General features: G+C 42.3%; 1 protein-coding gene across 2 annotated transcripts in view; it reads right to left on the minus strand.

Annotated features, from left to right (window-relative positions):
* Nucleotides 1–18,540, minus strand: part of lsamp (limbic system associated membrane protein) — a 771,666-nt gene that overhangs the window by 14,424 nt on the left and 738,702 nt on the right. The window contains exon 8 of one of the 2 annotated variants that reach the window (XM_080203900.1): nt 13,341–13,376. The exons of the other annotated variant lie outside the window; for it this stretch is intronic. Coding sequence (XP_080060026.1) covers nt 13,341–13,376 — 36 coding nt within the window. The remainder of the gene's footprint in view (nt 1–13,340; nt 13,377–18,540) is intronic. 2 annotated transcript variants of the gene reach the window in all.

Consider the following 18,540-nt stretch of genomic DNA (forward strand, 5'->3'; position numbering starts at 1 on the left):
GCATAGAAATAGGTGGAAGTTTCACCCTCAACTGGCTGGCTCACCCTGTAACCATTTGACAGTCATCACCAGGCTGCTGATCGGCTTGAAGCAAAACCTTTGCACTAACAGGAAGACGTCTTGCCTTTAAGCACTATTGGTTAATCAGTGATCCAGCAGTTCTCTAGTTCTATTGGCACCGTAGCAATCGCAGAGGGAAGTGTGCTGCACTGGAGTCAAACTTAAAGATAATTCTGAGGATTCTCTGGAGCCGGGCTAACAGGCACAAGGGAGACAGGAACGTGGAAAGTGAATACCTTGAGAGGGGGTGAAAGAGCCAAAATGGAGGCACCTCCTCCTTGCCCAGCCACCATTCTGACAGGTTTCACTTAGCTGGGTGGACTGTTGGTGCCAGCTTCCCCCTTGCAGCTAAAATCCCAATGCTGTGTTGATAGCAGAATAAGTGGGCTGCCGCTGGTAAAATTCAAGCAAATTTGAACAAAATATTGGAGAGCAATCCACACACAATGAACCAGCCAGCATGAATGGTGCAACCATATCTGCAAACTTAACACTTCACTGTTAGACGTACCCAGTATGAATTGGTTAACCGAATGATGAGTAGCAGGAGACACCCTGACAATACCGAAGCAATGGTCCCTGATACTTAGGGAAGTTTTGGGGAAAGGCTTATATTTGGGAACAAGGAGAGCACAAGGCAGGGGAGGTCTGGATATTTGCTCTTCCAGATTATACAAAATAAGTAGTTAAAAAAAAAGCACTGATCTGGGTATCTCCTGGGTCTTGCTTCCCTTTCTCTTTCTTTTACCTTGATCTTTCCTCCATGATCCAAAGTCATCAAAGTGACTGCGAAACAGCCTAGACATCAATGTGCTGCACCTTGATGTTTCAAATATAAATGTTGAAACAAATCTTCAATGGCAAGTTCCCTCCAACTAACACTTCTTATATCTAATAATTTAAGAACATTCCTCATTTTCTCAGTTGCACAAAAATGAGAAGTCTTTGGGTTAGATGTGTACAATTTCTTTTGCGAATGGCTGAAGGCTGGCTAAAATTTGATGTTGCTCTGTCAGCCCGCAGCCAGCATATCTTGTTTCAGCTCAGCACACAGTGACATGTTTCAGAAACATCTGTGCCTTACACACAACCCCTCCTCACTAAAAGAGGCTCCGTTGGGAAAATCAGTTTGCCCTTTGCTCTTTAGTATGCTTTATTAAAAAAAAACACAGCTGTTGCGAGGACTGAGTGGCTTTTCACCTCCGGGACTGATTCCAGCCTGGACTGATAGGATATAAGTATACACGTTCCAATATTTGTGAGAGTTTGAAGTAAATTCATGTTGGCAGCTTTAACTCAATTCCTATTGAACGCAATTTCACCAAAACAAAATTCACAGGAAACCCACACCCAATGTTGCAAACCTGCCAGTCTTTTTTTTACATTAGCCACCAAGGTAGTTGGCTTGGATAATGGAAGTGCCACATGGGTAAGTGCAGTAAGAGCTGGCAAGGAGTAAAGGCTCGTTGGAGGTTAGGATGTGGCTCATCAGTGGTGACTCTCCGCTCTGTATCTAACCAATAATATATTCAGCTATTTGCATTTGATACTGAATGAAAGTACAAATACAGAGAGATCCACTCCCAGTGTTGACAACAATCATGTGGATAAGCATGGTGAAGAAAAACTACTGAAAAACTCTTACAGAAAAGCAGATCAGAACATTGTTTAGATACCATTAAGTTCACTCTTCCTCTGAAGTGTTTTCAGTTATGAAAAGTTCAACAGGATGCAAATATAAAGACCTCAGAATCACAGAATCACCAGAATCTGACAGTACAGAAGAGGCTCTTCAGCTCATTGAGTCCGCATCGCACAAGAAATGCCCTGACCTGCCCACCTAATCCCATTTGCCAGCACTTGGCCCATAGCCTTGCATGTTGTGTGCCAAGTACTCATCCAGGTACTTTTTAAAGGATGTGAAGCATTCCACCTTCACCATCCTCTTCAGGCAGTGTATCCCAGACTGTCAGCACCCTCTGAGTAAAAATGTTTCTCCTCACTCCCCGCTAAACCTCCCACCCCTCACAACTGACCCTTCAACTACGGGGAACAGCTGCTCCCTAACCACTCTGTCCATGCACCTCATAATCTTGAATACCTCAATCAGGTTGCCTCTCAGTCTTCTCTGCTCCGGAGAAAACAACCCAAGCCTGTCCAAACTCTTTTTATAAAAAAAAGTTCCATCCCAGGCAACACCCTAGTAAATCTCCTCTGCACTCCTTCCCATGCTTCCTATAATGTGGCAACTGCACACAGTACTCCAGCTGTGACCTCACCAAAGTTCTATACAATTCCATCATGACCTCTCTGATTTTGTAATCTATACCCCGATTGATAAAGGCAAGTGTCTTATATGACTTTTTCACCACCTTACTAACCTGCCTTTCCATCTTCAGAGATCTATGGACAAACATGCCAAGATCCTTTTGTTCTTTGGAATTTCCCAGTGTCCGACCTTTCATAGTATACTTCCTTGTCAAATTACTCATTCCAAAGTGCATCACCTCACACTTTTCAGGGTTAAATTCCATTTGCCACTTATCTGCCCATTTGACCATCTATCTCATCTATATCTTCCTGTAACCCAAGACACTCAATCTCACTGTTAACCATCCAGCCACTTGTCCAGCTTATATGAATTCTAAAGTTAATTAAGAAATTTTATTCCATTTGCTGGGACTATCCCTTAGCTGTTTCATTTTTACAAAGTGTCTAACTGACATGAAGGGCTTTGTTGCTTTAGCCAAACCGATTGCATCCAAAGCACCAAAATCATACCCTGTATAACAGTGCCATTTAGGGAGATTCATAGTTAGTGCAAATATTTTCATTATTTTCCAGTGAAATTCTGTTTCATGTTTGTGCCATATTTTTCAATTGGTAGGAGTGAGTGAAACAAGGCATCAAATGAATGTGATCACTTGCTAGTCTCAGGAAGAAACCCACAAAGTGTCAATCACTATTGGATTGCTACTGCAACTGTATGTTTACCTCCACTCCAATATAGCTTTGCATTTCTGGCTGAGCTTTCAGATCCTGGCTTCTCTAAACATGCGAAGCGTACAGTCAGTAACCTCTGTCACAGTAGATTGGTGTTAGGCAAATACAGGAAACCCAACCATTTTATTACACCAGCTGTTATTCTAATTCCAATTCTCTTCACCCACCTAGTGATGCATTAAGGCAGACTTTTCTCTGCTTCCATAGCTAGTAATTCCCTGAACAGGTCGCTAGTCTGTTGCAAGAGGCTTAAAGCTTGAGGGGTCTCATTCCACATCAAATGTAGCTGACTAGGAGTCTCTCTCGCTTTTACTGCCAGCCATTGGTGTGTTGGAAGGATTTGCAGATTGATGCACTCAACCTATTTGGCCGTGTTATGAACACACACTCCTTGGCCATCAGGTCCTGGGCAGGGAGTTGAACCCAGAGCGTTTGGATCAGAGCCGGGGAGGCCACACACTGCACCATAAGATTTCCTAGCTGTTGTTAAGTAAGTTTAAATATCCAGTCTGAAGGTTAGTAAATGAGTGAGTGGATGGATAGAGTGGTAAGTGGGTAAGGAAAGTGGGTGAGTAAATGGCAAGATAAGCAGGGTGGCAGGGTGGGCAAGGGGCTAGGTGAGGCATGGGGGCAGGGTGGAAGGTGGGTGGGTAGATAGATAGAACGATAGTTTGATGAAGTGGGTAGGCAGGTGAGGGGAATTTAGGTTGTATCAAGAAGGATAGTCGGGTTGGGGGTAATCAGGTCTGTCTGGGGAGGGGGTCGGTCAGGTGGTGGGCGGTAGTTGTCTCCAGTTGAGAGTAGCTGGGTCAAGTCACAAGGCTAATTGTGTGGTCAGGCGTTAACTTGGTTGAGATAATTGGATGAGAGGGGGCTAGTGAGATGTTGGAGTGGTGGTCAGATTGTTGAGGAGGAGGTCGAGGTTGGGGTGGTCAACCTAAATGAGTGGGGTGGAGGGGAGGGGAGTGGGGTGGGGGTCATTTCTGTAGATACCCAGGAGTTAGACTAGGATTTTTCTGTCGAACATTTCCTGGGTATCTTCCCAGGTAAATAAGTTTGTCCAAAGTCTCTGTCACTAACTCAGAGTTAGAGGCTTTTCTGGAGGGTCTTAGGGAGCAGAGGAACTGCCCATTGAAAGTACAAACTTCCCAGGTAATTCCTTGGTAACTCAGTACTCAGGACTTCTGTGGGGTCTCAACACACATCTTGGCTTGTACATCTGGAAGTCGGAATATCAGGGCATAGTATTTATGCAATAAAATGGGCCTCAATTTCAACATAAGATATTTCAAATGCACACAATCACTATGTTAGTTCCATTAAACAGAATTCAGGGGGATCCATTCAGAAGCAGTGATGGAATGATATTACAGCATCATTGGCATCCAGGGAGATGTTTTATATAAAATTCATAAACAATTTTTTTGTTACATGGGAGAAACAACTGTACTCTTCTTTCAGCTTCTCCCATTTTACTGGGGTCAGCACAATTCTGGCTGATCATCTCCTCCTGTCAGTCACTCATTCCTCATTCAACCCTTCTGTGTTTAAGGCTCAAAGCATAGCAACTTTCCATCTGGTCTTAGGCCTTCCTCTTCTGCTTGTTCTTAGTAGTTCTATTGTTTGGCCACCACATTTCCTCTCTTATCTCAGCAGCAGAAGATCTTATCATTTCAATCTCTTCTTGGCTTCTTTCTTCAATGCTCCCACAATCTTCACTGCCTCACTGATGTACTGATGCTTGATCTTACCTTTTCCCATCATGCCATCTCAACATCTGCATCTCATTAATATCCAGTCATCGTTCCGCTCTCCTTGATGTTGCCTACAACTCGGTTCTTTATAATATGGTTGGTCTCACCATTGTCTTGTAGTTTCTTCCTTTCAGTTTCAGAGATGCTTTTCTATCGCATAACCCTCCACTTCACTTCTCCCAATTACTCCAGCCTGAGCTAATCTGTTGCTTAATTTCCCTCTCCGTATTTCCATCTTCCACCACCACTGATCCCAGGCACATGAAACTATTCATTTTCTTCAAAGCTTTCACTCATTTTTTTTTAAACGAGAGACAAATGGTGCACAACAAATCTCTATCTCACACTTCATATGTGATTAAACATCTATGGTAGGTCTTTCATCTGCTGCCATGAAGCAAAGTGAACATTATACAGAAACCTTGGGAAAAAGGATGTAAATAAAAACCTATTTTGGAGTTCCAGTACCTGCAGAATTTTGATTTTGTATTGGTGTAAATGGTCCTATCGATGTTATGGTGGGAGCTTGGAAGAGTCCCCATGGGAATACTAACCCTGGTGGGTAAGAGTTGGATTTTTGCCCCTGGGACCTGACTCCGGCACTGAGTTGAAATGTAGCTCGGAGAACGAGGAAATACCAGCAGCACGACCCTGTGGGAATTTTGGAAGATGCACCTCTAATTAAGAGGGCACCTCAAAATAAAAATAAAAACGTGATTACATTACCATGCCACTATTGTGAAGGAGGAACCCTGCCATAGGATGGCCTGGAGCCTAGAAACTGCCCTCAACATGTACTCCAGTTGGTCTAATTGGTCCCTTACCTCTGCGGGCTAGGAGGTCCTCACTATCACCATCACCAGCAACAAATCCCCGCACCTCCTTCACACTGTAGCAACAGCCATAAAGAAACACAATATGGCGACAGAGTGGCATGTTAGCCAGCAGCGAACAATTGCCGGCACACCTGCTTCACATCCCACGTCCTCAGCACAATGAAAATTTAGCCCTTAGTGTATGATTGATTGCTTTTTTTAAAAAAAGATCAATTGCAGATGCCAGTGACAAGCAATTCTGCCAATAACAGCACATGGTTTCTCAGAGACAGAGGTCGTCATGTTCAATATTCTAAGAGGGTTGATAACGATTTTATGTGGCCATAATTACAATGCAGAACTAGAGCAAAGTGTGCTAAGTAATACAGCAATTCCTAGAGGGCATGTTCAGACAGCACCCAGGGCTAATCAAATTAAGGGAGCACAGGACTGGGTCAATATTCCTGTCTCCAGTCACCATTAGTTCAGCTTAGCGTTTTATGATTTGTGTACCCATGTGGTCTTTAGTCTGCTGCTCGTAACTATCGAGAGATCGACATTTTCTCACTGCTCAGTTCAATGCATCTGTTAGATCAAATCCACCTATTCTGGAGCATGAGTAATCATTTACCTCCAGTATCAGAATTCAGGACTGCGATTTTCCGAAAATAAAACTAAGGGCGTGACCTTACAAAAATAATTCCAAGTGCCAAATGAGTGAGAAATGGGAGAAAATAGTCCCTTTTTTTCCAGGGAGCCATGAGTCGCAGTCTCATGGCACTCAGTGCAAAAAAGAACCCCAATACAACTCTCATCAGCTCGTTGGTGAGCCTGGTTGCAAAGCAATTGGGTGCTGATTTAGGAGGGCGCACTGATATCACATGGCACAGGGAGACCCTCTCCCTCATCCATGACCATTAGGATCTCCCCCTTACTGGTGGCAGAAGTTTCACCACCTCCTCTCTAACACAGATCGCCAGCATCGGGGAATTGGGGCCCCTTCAATGGGTCCCTTCATGACCCTTGACATGCCCCTCACCATGACCCCTAACATACCCTCTTCATCCTCCACCCTGCACAACACTCTCCCCACAACCCTGCTCTGAAATCCCCAGCTAGCTCTATGTATCTGAGCCTTTGTAGGATATGCTGAAGTCATATGACTGTGTTTCCTCAAAGTGAATGAAGTCCTCTGAGGGGCCTTTGCTTATCTCTTGCACCTATTCTTTGTGATGCATGAAGGTCCTGGGGCCTGCAAAGGTCTGATGATTTTACAAGCAGTGGGAGAGACCTCAGGCATGCTGCTTACCCACAGCCCAGATGAGACCCTTAATTGGGCAATTAATACCACTGAACAAGGGATGAGGACCTTCAGTGGTTTAACATGCGGCAGGAGAAGCCTGTGTCCAACATGCAACCTGGCCAGTTTGACTCTGGTGGGTTGCTGGACATTGAAGGCAATTGCCTTTTTTCTGAGTCCCCAGTGCCAATTTGAGGCCCTCTGCTGCACAGGTTCCTTCCTTGAATCCACCATCCCTTCCCTCTCTGCCCAACATGTAACCATCTCAACTATCTCTGATTCCCAGAGGTCCTGATCCATTGCTCAGCAGGCCCTTGGCCTAGCCACTATCAGTAGCCACCACTTTGAATGGTGCTGCTGAGCTGCAGGCCTCCATGCGGCTGGCCACTCTCTGGGGCAGAACGTTCACCTCACAATAACTAAAGGCCCACTTCCACATGGCTAACCCCTGACATTGTTGCTGAAGTGTGTGGAGCAGCCCTCAGCATGTAATACAGTCCCGTTGTTCAATCGCTTCAATGTGTTTTTGCTCATGATCCTCCCTACAAACAAATGGACATATTTATCCCACCTGGCTCAAAGTCCAGGAAAGGGAGAATTGACAGAGATGCAATGGAGCTTATCCCCAAGCTCTGTCTCCCATTATCTGCCCTGGGTCTACTGGAAAGTTGATAGGAAAAAAATTGTGCTGGAACAGGTTATGAATCTGATATAAGCTTTTCACTACTCTTAGCATGAAACCTAACTTTGAGGTGGACAAACGTTAAGCATCATCAATTCAGGACAAAGTGTGTCATTTATTTTATCTGCAGTAACAAATGGACAATTGGCCAATTTCAAGATAAATTCTGCTTCTGTCTTTAATTGATTATTTTCTCAATGCAGTCTTTGAATTTTTTACAAAGGGAATTATTTTCAAAAAGCAATACGCTAAAATATTTGAGAGCTTTGAGAATTAACATTTCATTTCCTCACTTACAATCAAAAAGCCAGCTTTTCATCTGATTAGATGAATAGCTGAGAACCTGTGAAATAATTTAAATGGATCTAAAACATGCACAGTCTCAATCTATCATCAAGCTTCCTTTCCAGTGGTAGTGCAGAGCCATTTTAATAGCTTTGACGTACAGCCCTAACAAACTAACAGAAGAAAGGATTCTCATCTCTTTAGGTGTATTGAAATTCCAGTCACTAAAAGCTGTCTCTTAGAGTCCAGACACCATCTCCCTCTGGGATCATTAATCACTACAATCTAATCAATATAACACAGAACCAGTCACCACTCTGATCGTTTACTCAGGGGATTGAATTAATCATGTATTCTGTAATAGGGGTGCACGATATCTTGCCATTTACTTGGTAAATCAGGAAATGTTTTCACATTGCAACAGCTTTCAACAACACAAGCCTGCATTGAGGAGAAACAGAAGCTATGCTCAAAATAAATTAATGCATTTATATTTTGTTTATTCTCAGTTCCTTTTCAAAAAGAAAGGTTTTTCCTCGTAAGGCTGATGGAAGCACTATCATTTTTTAGTAGAGAACATTAAGTAATAAGTAAGATTTGTGTGCATATTTTAATGAAGACATGCACAGTATCTATCATCTAATACAGGGAGGGCATCATCTTTTAATGTAAGATGTCATTTTGTAAAGAACTGCTGGAGTCCCATGACAATGCAGTTGGTCCCACTTCCCGGATAACAAGGGAAAATTATAGGTGGGGTAGGCAGTGACAGATCTGCCCTCATTCAGAAAGGCAACCCTGGTAGATAATCAGGGTAGCAGCTTGGTGATAAATACTTCGTAAAACTTTCAAAGAGCAAACTATTCTGATTTCTTAAACTAATGATGCTGAAATATTGGCCTGAATTCTTCAGCTGTTTACTCCAGCAGGATCTTCCAGTCCCGCCAATGGTGCACCCTTGCTGTGGGTGTTTCCCGATGATGAGGGGTACCTTCAACAGGAAACTCCGTTGACAGGGGGAGGGACCAGAAGATCCTGCTGCTGGCCAATGGTGGCCCATCTCCACCACCTTGAAACATGTGGCAGGTTGCACAGAAAATCCCACCCGTCACGTTGATTAAATGCAAAGCAATGAGACTACACTAGGCAAATGGGAAAAGTTGCCAATCAACAGCAACCAGGCACAGCAAAACCACGCAGCCAATTCAACTATCTTTTCAAATCCAGTAATCAAAAGTCCTCCTGTTCCTTTAGCTGCTAGTTTTCCCCAAGGCTCAGGAAATCTGGCCAGCCAGTTCAGGTGAAATTTAACATGGAAATAAAACATGGGACATATTGTTTGGTTACCTACACTCTGTCTTGCCTGCATTAAAATGGGACATGGAGATGCTCCAGGTGAGTTAGGGTTGGGTTTGAGATTTTAAAAGTTTTCATCCTGCCTAAACCCACTCCATCTACGTGGTTAAATTTTGTGTGTTAGAGGGAATGCAGTGTTATGGAACAGTAGTTAACATCTTATTACTTCAGAATAACAACATCCTGAGTGCCCCATGATAACATGTGTCCTGTGACAACCAGATAATAAAAATTACACCCATAAGATACAAACAGCAAGAAATCATAATTTTATGTAACGCCAATCAACAAAGTAAATGAATCGTTCATACAACCAAGTCATTCATGCCTTACAGATTGAAAAGTTAAAGTGACGGTCATGAATCATCAGTGCCAGTGGTTTTAAAACATACTAATGGGCTCCCCTTCTCTGACTTGAGGAAACTCCATGAATAACGTTTGAAACAAAATCCTCCTGAGCTCTTGCGCTGATTTGGGGGAAGAACAGCAAAGGCTGGCTCCTGTAGTTTGCAGTGGTACATGGTCAATGTGTTGGGGCTTGCTGGGCTTTTACTATCTGATTTGAGGGTTCTGCACCGGTGAGGTGAATATTCAAACTGACCAGAGCTGAAAGGGTTGGACAGGTTTCAGGACTACAATGTATCTAACTGGATGATGAAATGGAATAACCTTTCACTTTATCGAATTGACAACCTCTGGAATGGAAGTGGTTACACTGACAGTAAATATGTTAAGATTATTTATGCTATGTTGATGTTTTAGGATTCGTTGCAGCTTTAATTGGCAACATTTCAATTAAAACACAACAGTTGATTATTTTTGTCAATGTTTGTGGCTTTGCTACAAAGATACATAAGCAGGAAAGCAGGGAATTCATATTGACACAGCATGTTGTGTCTATTAAACATTGTCACACCATTCATTACAAGATGTCTGCATCTGTGAAGCTCCATTCAATGAATTCTCAGTCTCACAGGAAGGAAGGAAAGAATGCCAAGATTGGCACTCAGTGCTGTGCCAGTCTTGTGTAACTTGTTGTACACATACATAAAATCTCTTTTCATTTCCTTCTTCTACCCTCTTACCTTCCTCATTTGTTCTATTTCCTTTCTTCCACCCTTGCATTCTGGTCTCTGCCACACTATCTCCCCTCATTTCCATGTTGTCTCTCCCATTCTTCCTCTCACTCCCCTCAAGCCTGACCTTTTTGGCTGTGCTTACTATGCCTTTCATTGATATTACTGTGACTGCTGTACAGAGACTGATGTTTTTTGGCAGCTTACAATTTCCTTTTTCCTTCCTGACCTCCATCTCTCATTTCATCTCCTCCTCCACTCCATCACTGTCCTTCCTTCATCAGCTTCTGACCATTCTATAGCTTCCCTCATCCCCCAGCCTATCATTCACCTCTCCCTGGTCTCTAATCTTGTTCTATCTTCTTCCTTTTCTTCTTCCTTCAACATCTCCTAGTCTTTAACATTTTTCTTCTTTTTGCCTTTAATCCTTTCTCAGTTTAATCTAACTCCAATTTCTAACTGGGCTCCATCCTGTCCCATCTTTAAACTCCTTTCAACCTTAATTGGTTAGAAATGGGCTGAATGGTCAGAAGTCATGAGTTACCTGAAACAATATAAATCTTAGTCTTAAGGGTATACCATATTGGAATCTTTCAATGTCTTTATAGTGATATCAGCGAGATAGTGATTAAAAGTTCTGTACAGTAATATCTTGGAAGACATGATCTTCTGGGGTATTCTGAGAAAAAGTATTCAGATGTGATCAAAGAATAATATCGGTAATAAAGTGGATGCCCAGAAGAGCAACAGGTACTGAGGGGAGATGTAATAGATGAGTAGAAGACTCTAACAAGTTTAGATAAGGTGGACAAAATAAAACTGCTTCCATCAGCTCAAGATTGAGGATGAGGGGACAGACATTAAAGGTTTTGGACAAGAAAGACAGGGGAGAATATGAGGAACAACCTTTCATGCAGCAAGTGATGATGAGCTGGTACTTGCTGACTATGAGGGTGCTGGAAGTGAAGACCATCAATGATTTCAAAAGGGTATTGGAAGGACTCTTGAGGAAAATAAACATGTTGGGAAAAATTACAAAAGTCTGAGGGCACATACCAACTGAGCAGCTTCTCCCTGCTGTCATCGGACTTTTGAATGGACTTACCTCATATAAAGCTGATATTTCACTAAACCCTAGCTATAACTGTAACACTATATTCTGCACTCTCTCCTCTCCTTCTCTGTATATGGTATGCTTTATCTATATAGTGTGCAACAAAAAAATACTTTTCACTGTATACTAATACATTACATCAAATCCATCTGAAAACTGCTGGTGACGTGGAAGTTGCCTGTAATACAGTGGGGACACAAGCAGCCTAGTTGATTACATAGTGGTAGATCTACCTTATAAATGGAACATTCCCATTGACTGAAGTGCCTGTAAAACATGAAGCGTTTTTCAGTCCTTGCACTGTGAGGCTTTCTCTTCTGTCTAGTAGTGCACAGGTTAACACACAGCGAGCTCATTTGTTTCAAATATTGGTTCAATAACTATATTCAAATGCTGCACGTATATATTTTACTTCGAGATGTTAACCATTGCACTCGTGGGGTAAATTACACCCTTAAATATTAAGGAAGAGAGAAAATATAAGTTATGTTAGCTGGTGTTTGTAAGAAGATATTAAAGCAGGCTCTCAGAGTTGATGATGATGCATTTTCTCTTATCCAATCTCAAAATTTGTTTCATCTTATTATGCACACGAACAGTCAATCACATCATTCACATATGGCTAGACTTTAAAGGCAAATTAAATGCAAAATCTTGTAGCACAAAAATAAATAAAATAAACTGGACAGCATACAAGCTCCTGAATCCAATTAGTTGGCCCAGTGGTCTGGCATTCAGCCAACGTGCTGCATTTTTAACTGTCACATCGAGATCACACTGGTTTGCACGTTCTTCTTTGTTTTGGAGGCACGACCAATGAAGAAATTAAAACATGAAGTCCAACTTCAACAAAAACAAAAGAAGAAGCATGTGGAACAAAAGTCATATTGGCATTTTGTGCATCGATAAGACAAGTTTCCCTTCTATACCCAATGCTCACATGAGAAACCTCAAACATAACAAGTGAACACAGTATGCCTCCTTCTCCAGGGTCACTGGGGCAATGACCATACTGTGGAATAGAGGCAGGCAGGAGGCCAGGGTAATCCCTCTCGCTCCTTGAACTTGCAAATTGGCATCTTATCAAACCCACAGGGGACAGACCCATGGGAAGGTGATCCAACTGCCGCATTCCCTCCCCTTTCAGGAAACCTAAATGTTGTTTCAGGCTGACGAATTTTTCATTCAGCCTTTTCAATGTTTTATTTCAGTGGAAAGAACATTTCGAGATGATGTCCAAACATTGAAAACATAGGAATATTACTTGCAGCTGCCCCAGTGATGCATGAGATTTGAGTAATAGTCTATGGGAGGACAGCCACATCATCCACAATATCCACGGGAATCAGATACTGGCCGCTTTCTGCACCAGACCAGTCATACATTCAAATTAGGTAAAAGAAGAAACCTCAATGCTACTAAATTAATTGGAGCTGCATGCTATACAAGATGCTGAGAGGACAGTTGCACGTTCACTTTTGCTCTCCGCACGTCAATGAACAACAATCCCAACTTTAAGCTATGCATTTATGCTTCAAAGCCACAGGCCCTTTGATGCAGCTCTGCTGCTAATCTTTCCAGCCAGTTTCACCAAATTCGAAGCACTGTGGTTTCCATGGACACAGCGCTACTTCCTGGGATTTTCAATCGATTTCTTTCTTCACTGGGGTCTGAGGTGAAGCGATTCAAACATTTCATTGGGACTGTCTTAAAGCAGCATCTTCCATTTCAAGCGGCAAGTTCATCCACACTGCTTATCATTTACGTAAATAACATGACACCAAGTGCAATCTGTACAGTCAGTGCTCTCATTAAAACAGCATGAAGGACACTCAATTCTAAACATTCCCGATAGGATATCTTGTTTGGCAAAGGAAAAGTGCCCAAATACTGACCTCTTTTTTTTGAATGCACAGTGGTTTCAATTTGCTCTAAAGGAAGAAACATAAAGATTACATTTGTGTGGAAAAAAAAGTGTTTTCAGAATAAAAATCACAGCTTGCGCTGCAGCAGCCCACTTTGTCAGCAAGTAGCAGGGATACACTGCCATCTGCTGGGTAATGGCTGATACTACCCATCAGAAGACCAAGTTAAAGCGATAGTACATAATTCAGGCAAACCTGTTTATTCTCTCCTCTTGTTATACACAGTTTTCATATTAGCTGCAAAAAAAATTAGATCATCGAATCTGAAATCGTTTGAAACATCTTATGATCCTGCCAAATTCACAAATATAGGACTACTATTGAGAAGTCACACAATGAAACGGATGTGATTTCAAGAAAGATGGTCAAAATAAACAAGCATCCAGGAAAAGGAAATGAGGCTCCATCACGGCTTTGACCTTCCTTTATCTATTGCAATGGCTCGTTCCACTTGCTGTCATGGCTTTCGGGTTGTGTATTTCACTATTTTGTTTCCTTTCTTTCTTTGATGCACCATTTTCCATCATTTGCTTTCCCATTTAAGTTTCTCTGCTTTTTATTCTTGCCTCCATTACATTTTCTCATTATCTCTGTTGCTTAATTTCTCACTTTCATTATTAATACTATCCTTGCTAATTATTGCCTTTTTACCAGTTTTCTGAAATCTCTTTCCTTTACTCCTCTGACTGCTGTGGTCTTTTCTGTTAAGCTGGAATGGTACCTTTGAAATGTCTTGAACCTCAAATGGACATCCAAACTTTGGAATTGCCCGCTCTTGTCACTTGCACCTTTCACCTCCAGCTCGAGAACTGACCAATTCATTGTTAACACAACAGGGCTGTCACTTACCAAAGAGAAGTACTCAGTAAAATCAACTGAGAAGGAGTAGAGCAAGTCAATGTAAAAATCAGAAAGACTTATTGCCTAAGCAAGATTTTGAAAAGATGGAGAGGGGGGGAAAAATCATCATATTTGGTAACACACGAGAGAAAAAGAACCCTAGTTCTGCAGTTCCACCAGTGAAAGCTTGTGATCCAGTCAGCACCTTATTCACCCAGTACAAGGGCAGTGCAGCACAGGGAGTTTGATAAACAATTAAAATGGAACAAGGGAGTTATTTTGCTAAATACGTGATGATTTGGAGCAGTGCTTTTCATTAACAGGTAGCCAAGGTAACTGGAATTCCTATTTCTGCCATCAATACTGGCAGCCATTGATTATATTACAATAGCAACTCAGGAATTCATACGATTGATTTCATTGATAAAGCTAATCTTGTGACATACCATACTGTGCAAAGTTTAGAGATAAGCAGGGAACAGTGATAAGCAATTCCTTGTGAAAGGCTGCAATGAATCAAGTCAGGAACTAGAGCAGAATGTTGGGGTAAATTAGCAAAGTGCATTATCAACGGCACCATTCATTAGCACTGGGAAGGGATCAAATGTTATTGGTTCCATTTTTCAATCCCACATGTGAATATAATTATAGCATGATTGAAGGATAAGCACATCCCTGCAGGAAAGCAGGAGAACTCTGGGGAATCATCTGATAAAGGTCGGTAACCTCCCTCTGGTCAGTTTTACAGCTGACTTGGAAGAGACCTAGATGCTCATCTCTTGCCCAATTTCAGATGAGGAATAATGATTGTCACAGAAGTCATCACAAGGCAACAGGGGCAAAATAAAATCAAAATACTGTTCTAAATTCAGTGTAAAGATGTTGGCCAGTGATTCAGTACATTTCAACACTAAGTCTTTGATCCATGAAGTTGTGAGATAAGGTTTTGTGACTTTGAACCTTTTCAATTCTGAACTCCTAATCTGCTCGCAGTTCTGTTTAAAAACACTAAGTGAAGAGGCGACCACTGTTCTAACTGCATGGAGGTTAGGGAAATTGTCTAGGCAACCATCATGGCTCGTTCGATGGCTCAGCCTGTGTGCAGAGAGCAGTTAGGCGAAGGAACAGAAAGTAAAAAATGTAGGACATGAAGAGAAATAATGCATTAAGAGAGCACATACTGAACACGCTCAGTATATAGAAAGCAAATCAAATCGTACTGTCTGCCACCTTTCAGGCAATGATAAAACACACCAGCCAGTGCAGCTTTCGAGCACATCAAACTGCCCTAGTTTCTTTGTAGATTTTATTTCACTCAGTTTCACAACTGAGCAGCAAGTGACAAAAGTGATTCTTATTTAATGAAGCACTCAACTGGAGAAAGAAATGTGGGAAAATCAAGGCTGCAACAAGTACACTGTGTTGCAGGCAGTGTGCTTTAGTGTGTACTGGTCAGAATGAGTTGTTTGGCAAGTTGCGTGAAACATAGCTTTTTCAAATAGGATTCCATGAAGGAAAGGATTCCAAAGGACATTTTGTCACTTGGGAGAGTGACTGTGAGGTTCTCGAACAGTTTGACATCAGGAATGAGGAGGCATGACACAGAAACATAGAAGCCAGCCATTCAGTCCTTCGAGTCTACTCCTCCATTCATTTTGATCATGGCTGATCATCAAATTCAATATCTTGATCCCCTCTCCCCCCAATATCCCTTGATACTTTTAGCCCCAAGGGCCATATCTAATTTCTTCTTGAAATCAGACAACATTTGGCCTCAACTATATTCTGTGGTAGTGAATTCCACATATTTGCCAGCCTCTGGGTGAAGAAATTTCTTCTCTCCCCAGTTCTAAATGGTTTACTCCTTATCCGCAAACCATGACCCCTAGTTCTAGAATCCCCTGGTATTGGGAACATTTTTTTGAATCTACCCTGTCTAACCCTATTAGAATTTTATAAATTTCTATGAGATCCCCTCTCACTCTTCTAAACCCCAGTAACATAATCCTAATCGACTTAGACTCTCATTGTGTGACACACCTGACATCCCAGGAATCAGCCTGGTAAACCTTTACTATACTTTCTCTATAGCAGCAACATCCTTCCTCAGATAAGGACACCAAAACTGCACACAATACCCCAGGTGTGGCCTCACCAATGCCCTATACAATTGCAGTAAAACATCCCCATCCCTATACTCAAATCCTCTTGCTATGAAAGCCAACATGCCATTTGCCTTCTTCAGTGCCCGCTGTACCTCCGTGCTTACTTTCAGCAACTGATACACAGGGCACCAAGGTCTTGCTGAGTATCCACCTCTCTCAATTTACACCCATTCAAGTAATGATCTGTCTTCCTATTATTGCTACCAAAGTGGATAACCTCACATATATCCACATTGAAGGTTTTGAAGATATTGAAAGATTGGACTCAAAATTGGACAAATGACCAGATCCAGATAAGTTGTATCCCAGGCTGCTGTGGGAGGCAAGGGGGGAAATTACAGGAGCTCTAATCCAAATTTTTAATTCCTCTTTGGCCACAGGAGAGATGCCAGAGGATTGAAGGACAGTTAATGTGGTTCCACTTTTGAAAGGGTGGTAGAGATAAACCAGGGAATTACAGACCAGTGAGTCTCACATCAGTGACGGGTAAACTACTAGAGGAAATTCTGAAGGAGAAAATTAATCTCCACTTGAAGAGGCATGGTTTGATCAGGGATAGTTAGCATGGCTTTACCAGAGGAGGTCATGCCTAACAAATTTGATAGCACTTTTTGAGGAGATGACCAGGTGTGTAGATGAGGGTAGTGCAGCTGATGTAGTTTATACAGTCTGAGTAGACGGGGGCTATACTCATTGGAATTCAGAAGAATAAGGGGAGATCTTATAGAAACATATAAGATTGTGAAAGGAATAGATAAGATAGAAGCAGAGCAGTTGTTTCCACTGGCGGGTGAAACTAGAACTAGGGGGGCATAGCCTCAAAATAAGGGGAAGCAGATTTAGGACTGAGTTGAGACGGAACTTCTTCACACAAAGGGTTGTGAATCTGTAGAATTCCCTGCCCAGTGAAGCAGTTGAGACTACCTCATTGAATGTTTTTAAAGCAAGGATAGATAACTTTTTGAACTATAAAGGAATTAAGGGTTATGGTGATCAGGCAGGTAAGTGGAACTGAGTCCACAAAAAGATCAGCCATGTTCTTATTGAAGCAGGCTCGAGGGGCCAGATGGTCTACTCCTGCTCCTAGTTCTTATGTTCTTATGTTATATGGATTTCAGCAAAGCCTTTGACAAAGTCCCACAAGGAGGACTGATAACGAAAATAAAAGCACATTGGATCCAAGGAAACTTGGCAAAATGGATCCAAAACTGGCTTAGTGGTAGGAGACAGAGGGTTTGTCTGTCATGTGGTAGAAGGCTGTTTGTGTGACTGGAGGGTGGTGTTCAGTGGTATAATAAGAGCATAAGAGCTAGGAGCAAGAGAAGGCTATCTGCCCCTCCTCCCCCACCCAGCCTGCTCCACCATTCAATACATACCACAGGGACCAGTGCTAGGTCCTTCTTGGCATGATATATACAAACAAAATAAATGAAAATGTGGGGAGATGATAAGTAAGTTTGGCAGGGTGTTAATAGTGAGGAAGAAGGTCTGAGATTGCAGGAAGATATAGATGGGTTGGTTAGATGGGCAGATCAATTGCAGATGGAATTTAACCCTGAAGCAAGAGGTGATGTATTTTGGAAGGAGTAATAAGATGAAGGAGCACTCAATGAATGGCAGGATACGTGGAAGGTGAAAGGAACAGAGGGTCTGGGGCTGCTTGTCCACAGATCCCTGAAAATGGTTACTAAGGTAGTTAAGGCAGCATATGGGACACTTGCCTTTATCAATCGTGACATTATTATTAGAGCAGGGAGGTACTGTGTGTGGTACTGGAGCTGGAGCTGTGTATAGTACTGGAGCTGGAACAGTGTGTAGTACTGAAAGCTGGAGTACTGTCTGCAATTCTGGTCACCTCACTGTAGGAAGAATGTGATCACACTGGAGAAGGTGCAGAGACTCATCAGGATGTTCCTTGAGTTGGAACATTTGAGCTATTAAAGGAGGCTGAATAGGCTCAGGTTGTTTCCTTTAGAGCAGAGGAGACTGGGGAGTGAGCTGTTTGAGATGTAACAGATTATGAAGGGTATGGACAGGGTTGATAGGAAACAGCTGCTGGGCTTAGTTGAAGGGTTAATAATGAGGGGGCATAGTTTGAAGGTGAGGGCCAAGAGGCTTAGAGGGTATTTAAGGAAACGTTCTTTTCACCCAGAGGGTGGTGGGAG

This window comes from Carcharhinus amblyrhynchos, chromosome 15 (genome assembly GCF_965287045.1).
Source record: "Carcharhinus amblyrhynchos chromosome 15, sCarAmb.v2.hapA, whole genome shotgun sequence".
In the NCBI taxonomy this organism is placed as follows: domain Eukaryota; kingdom Metazoa; phylum Chordata; class Chondrichthyes; order Carcharhiniformes; family Carcharhinidae; genus Carcharhinus; species Carcharhinus amblyrhynchos.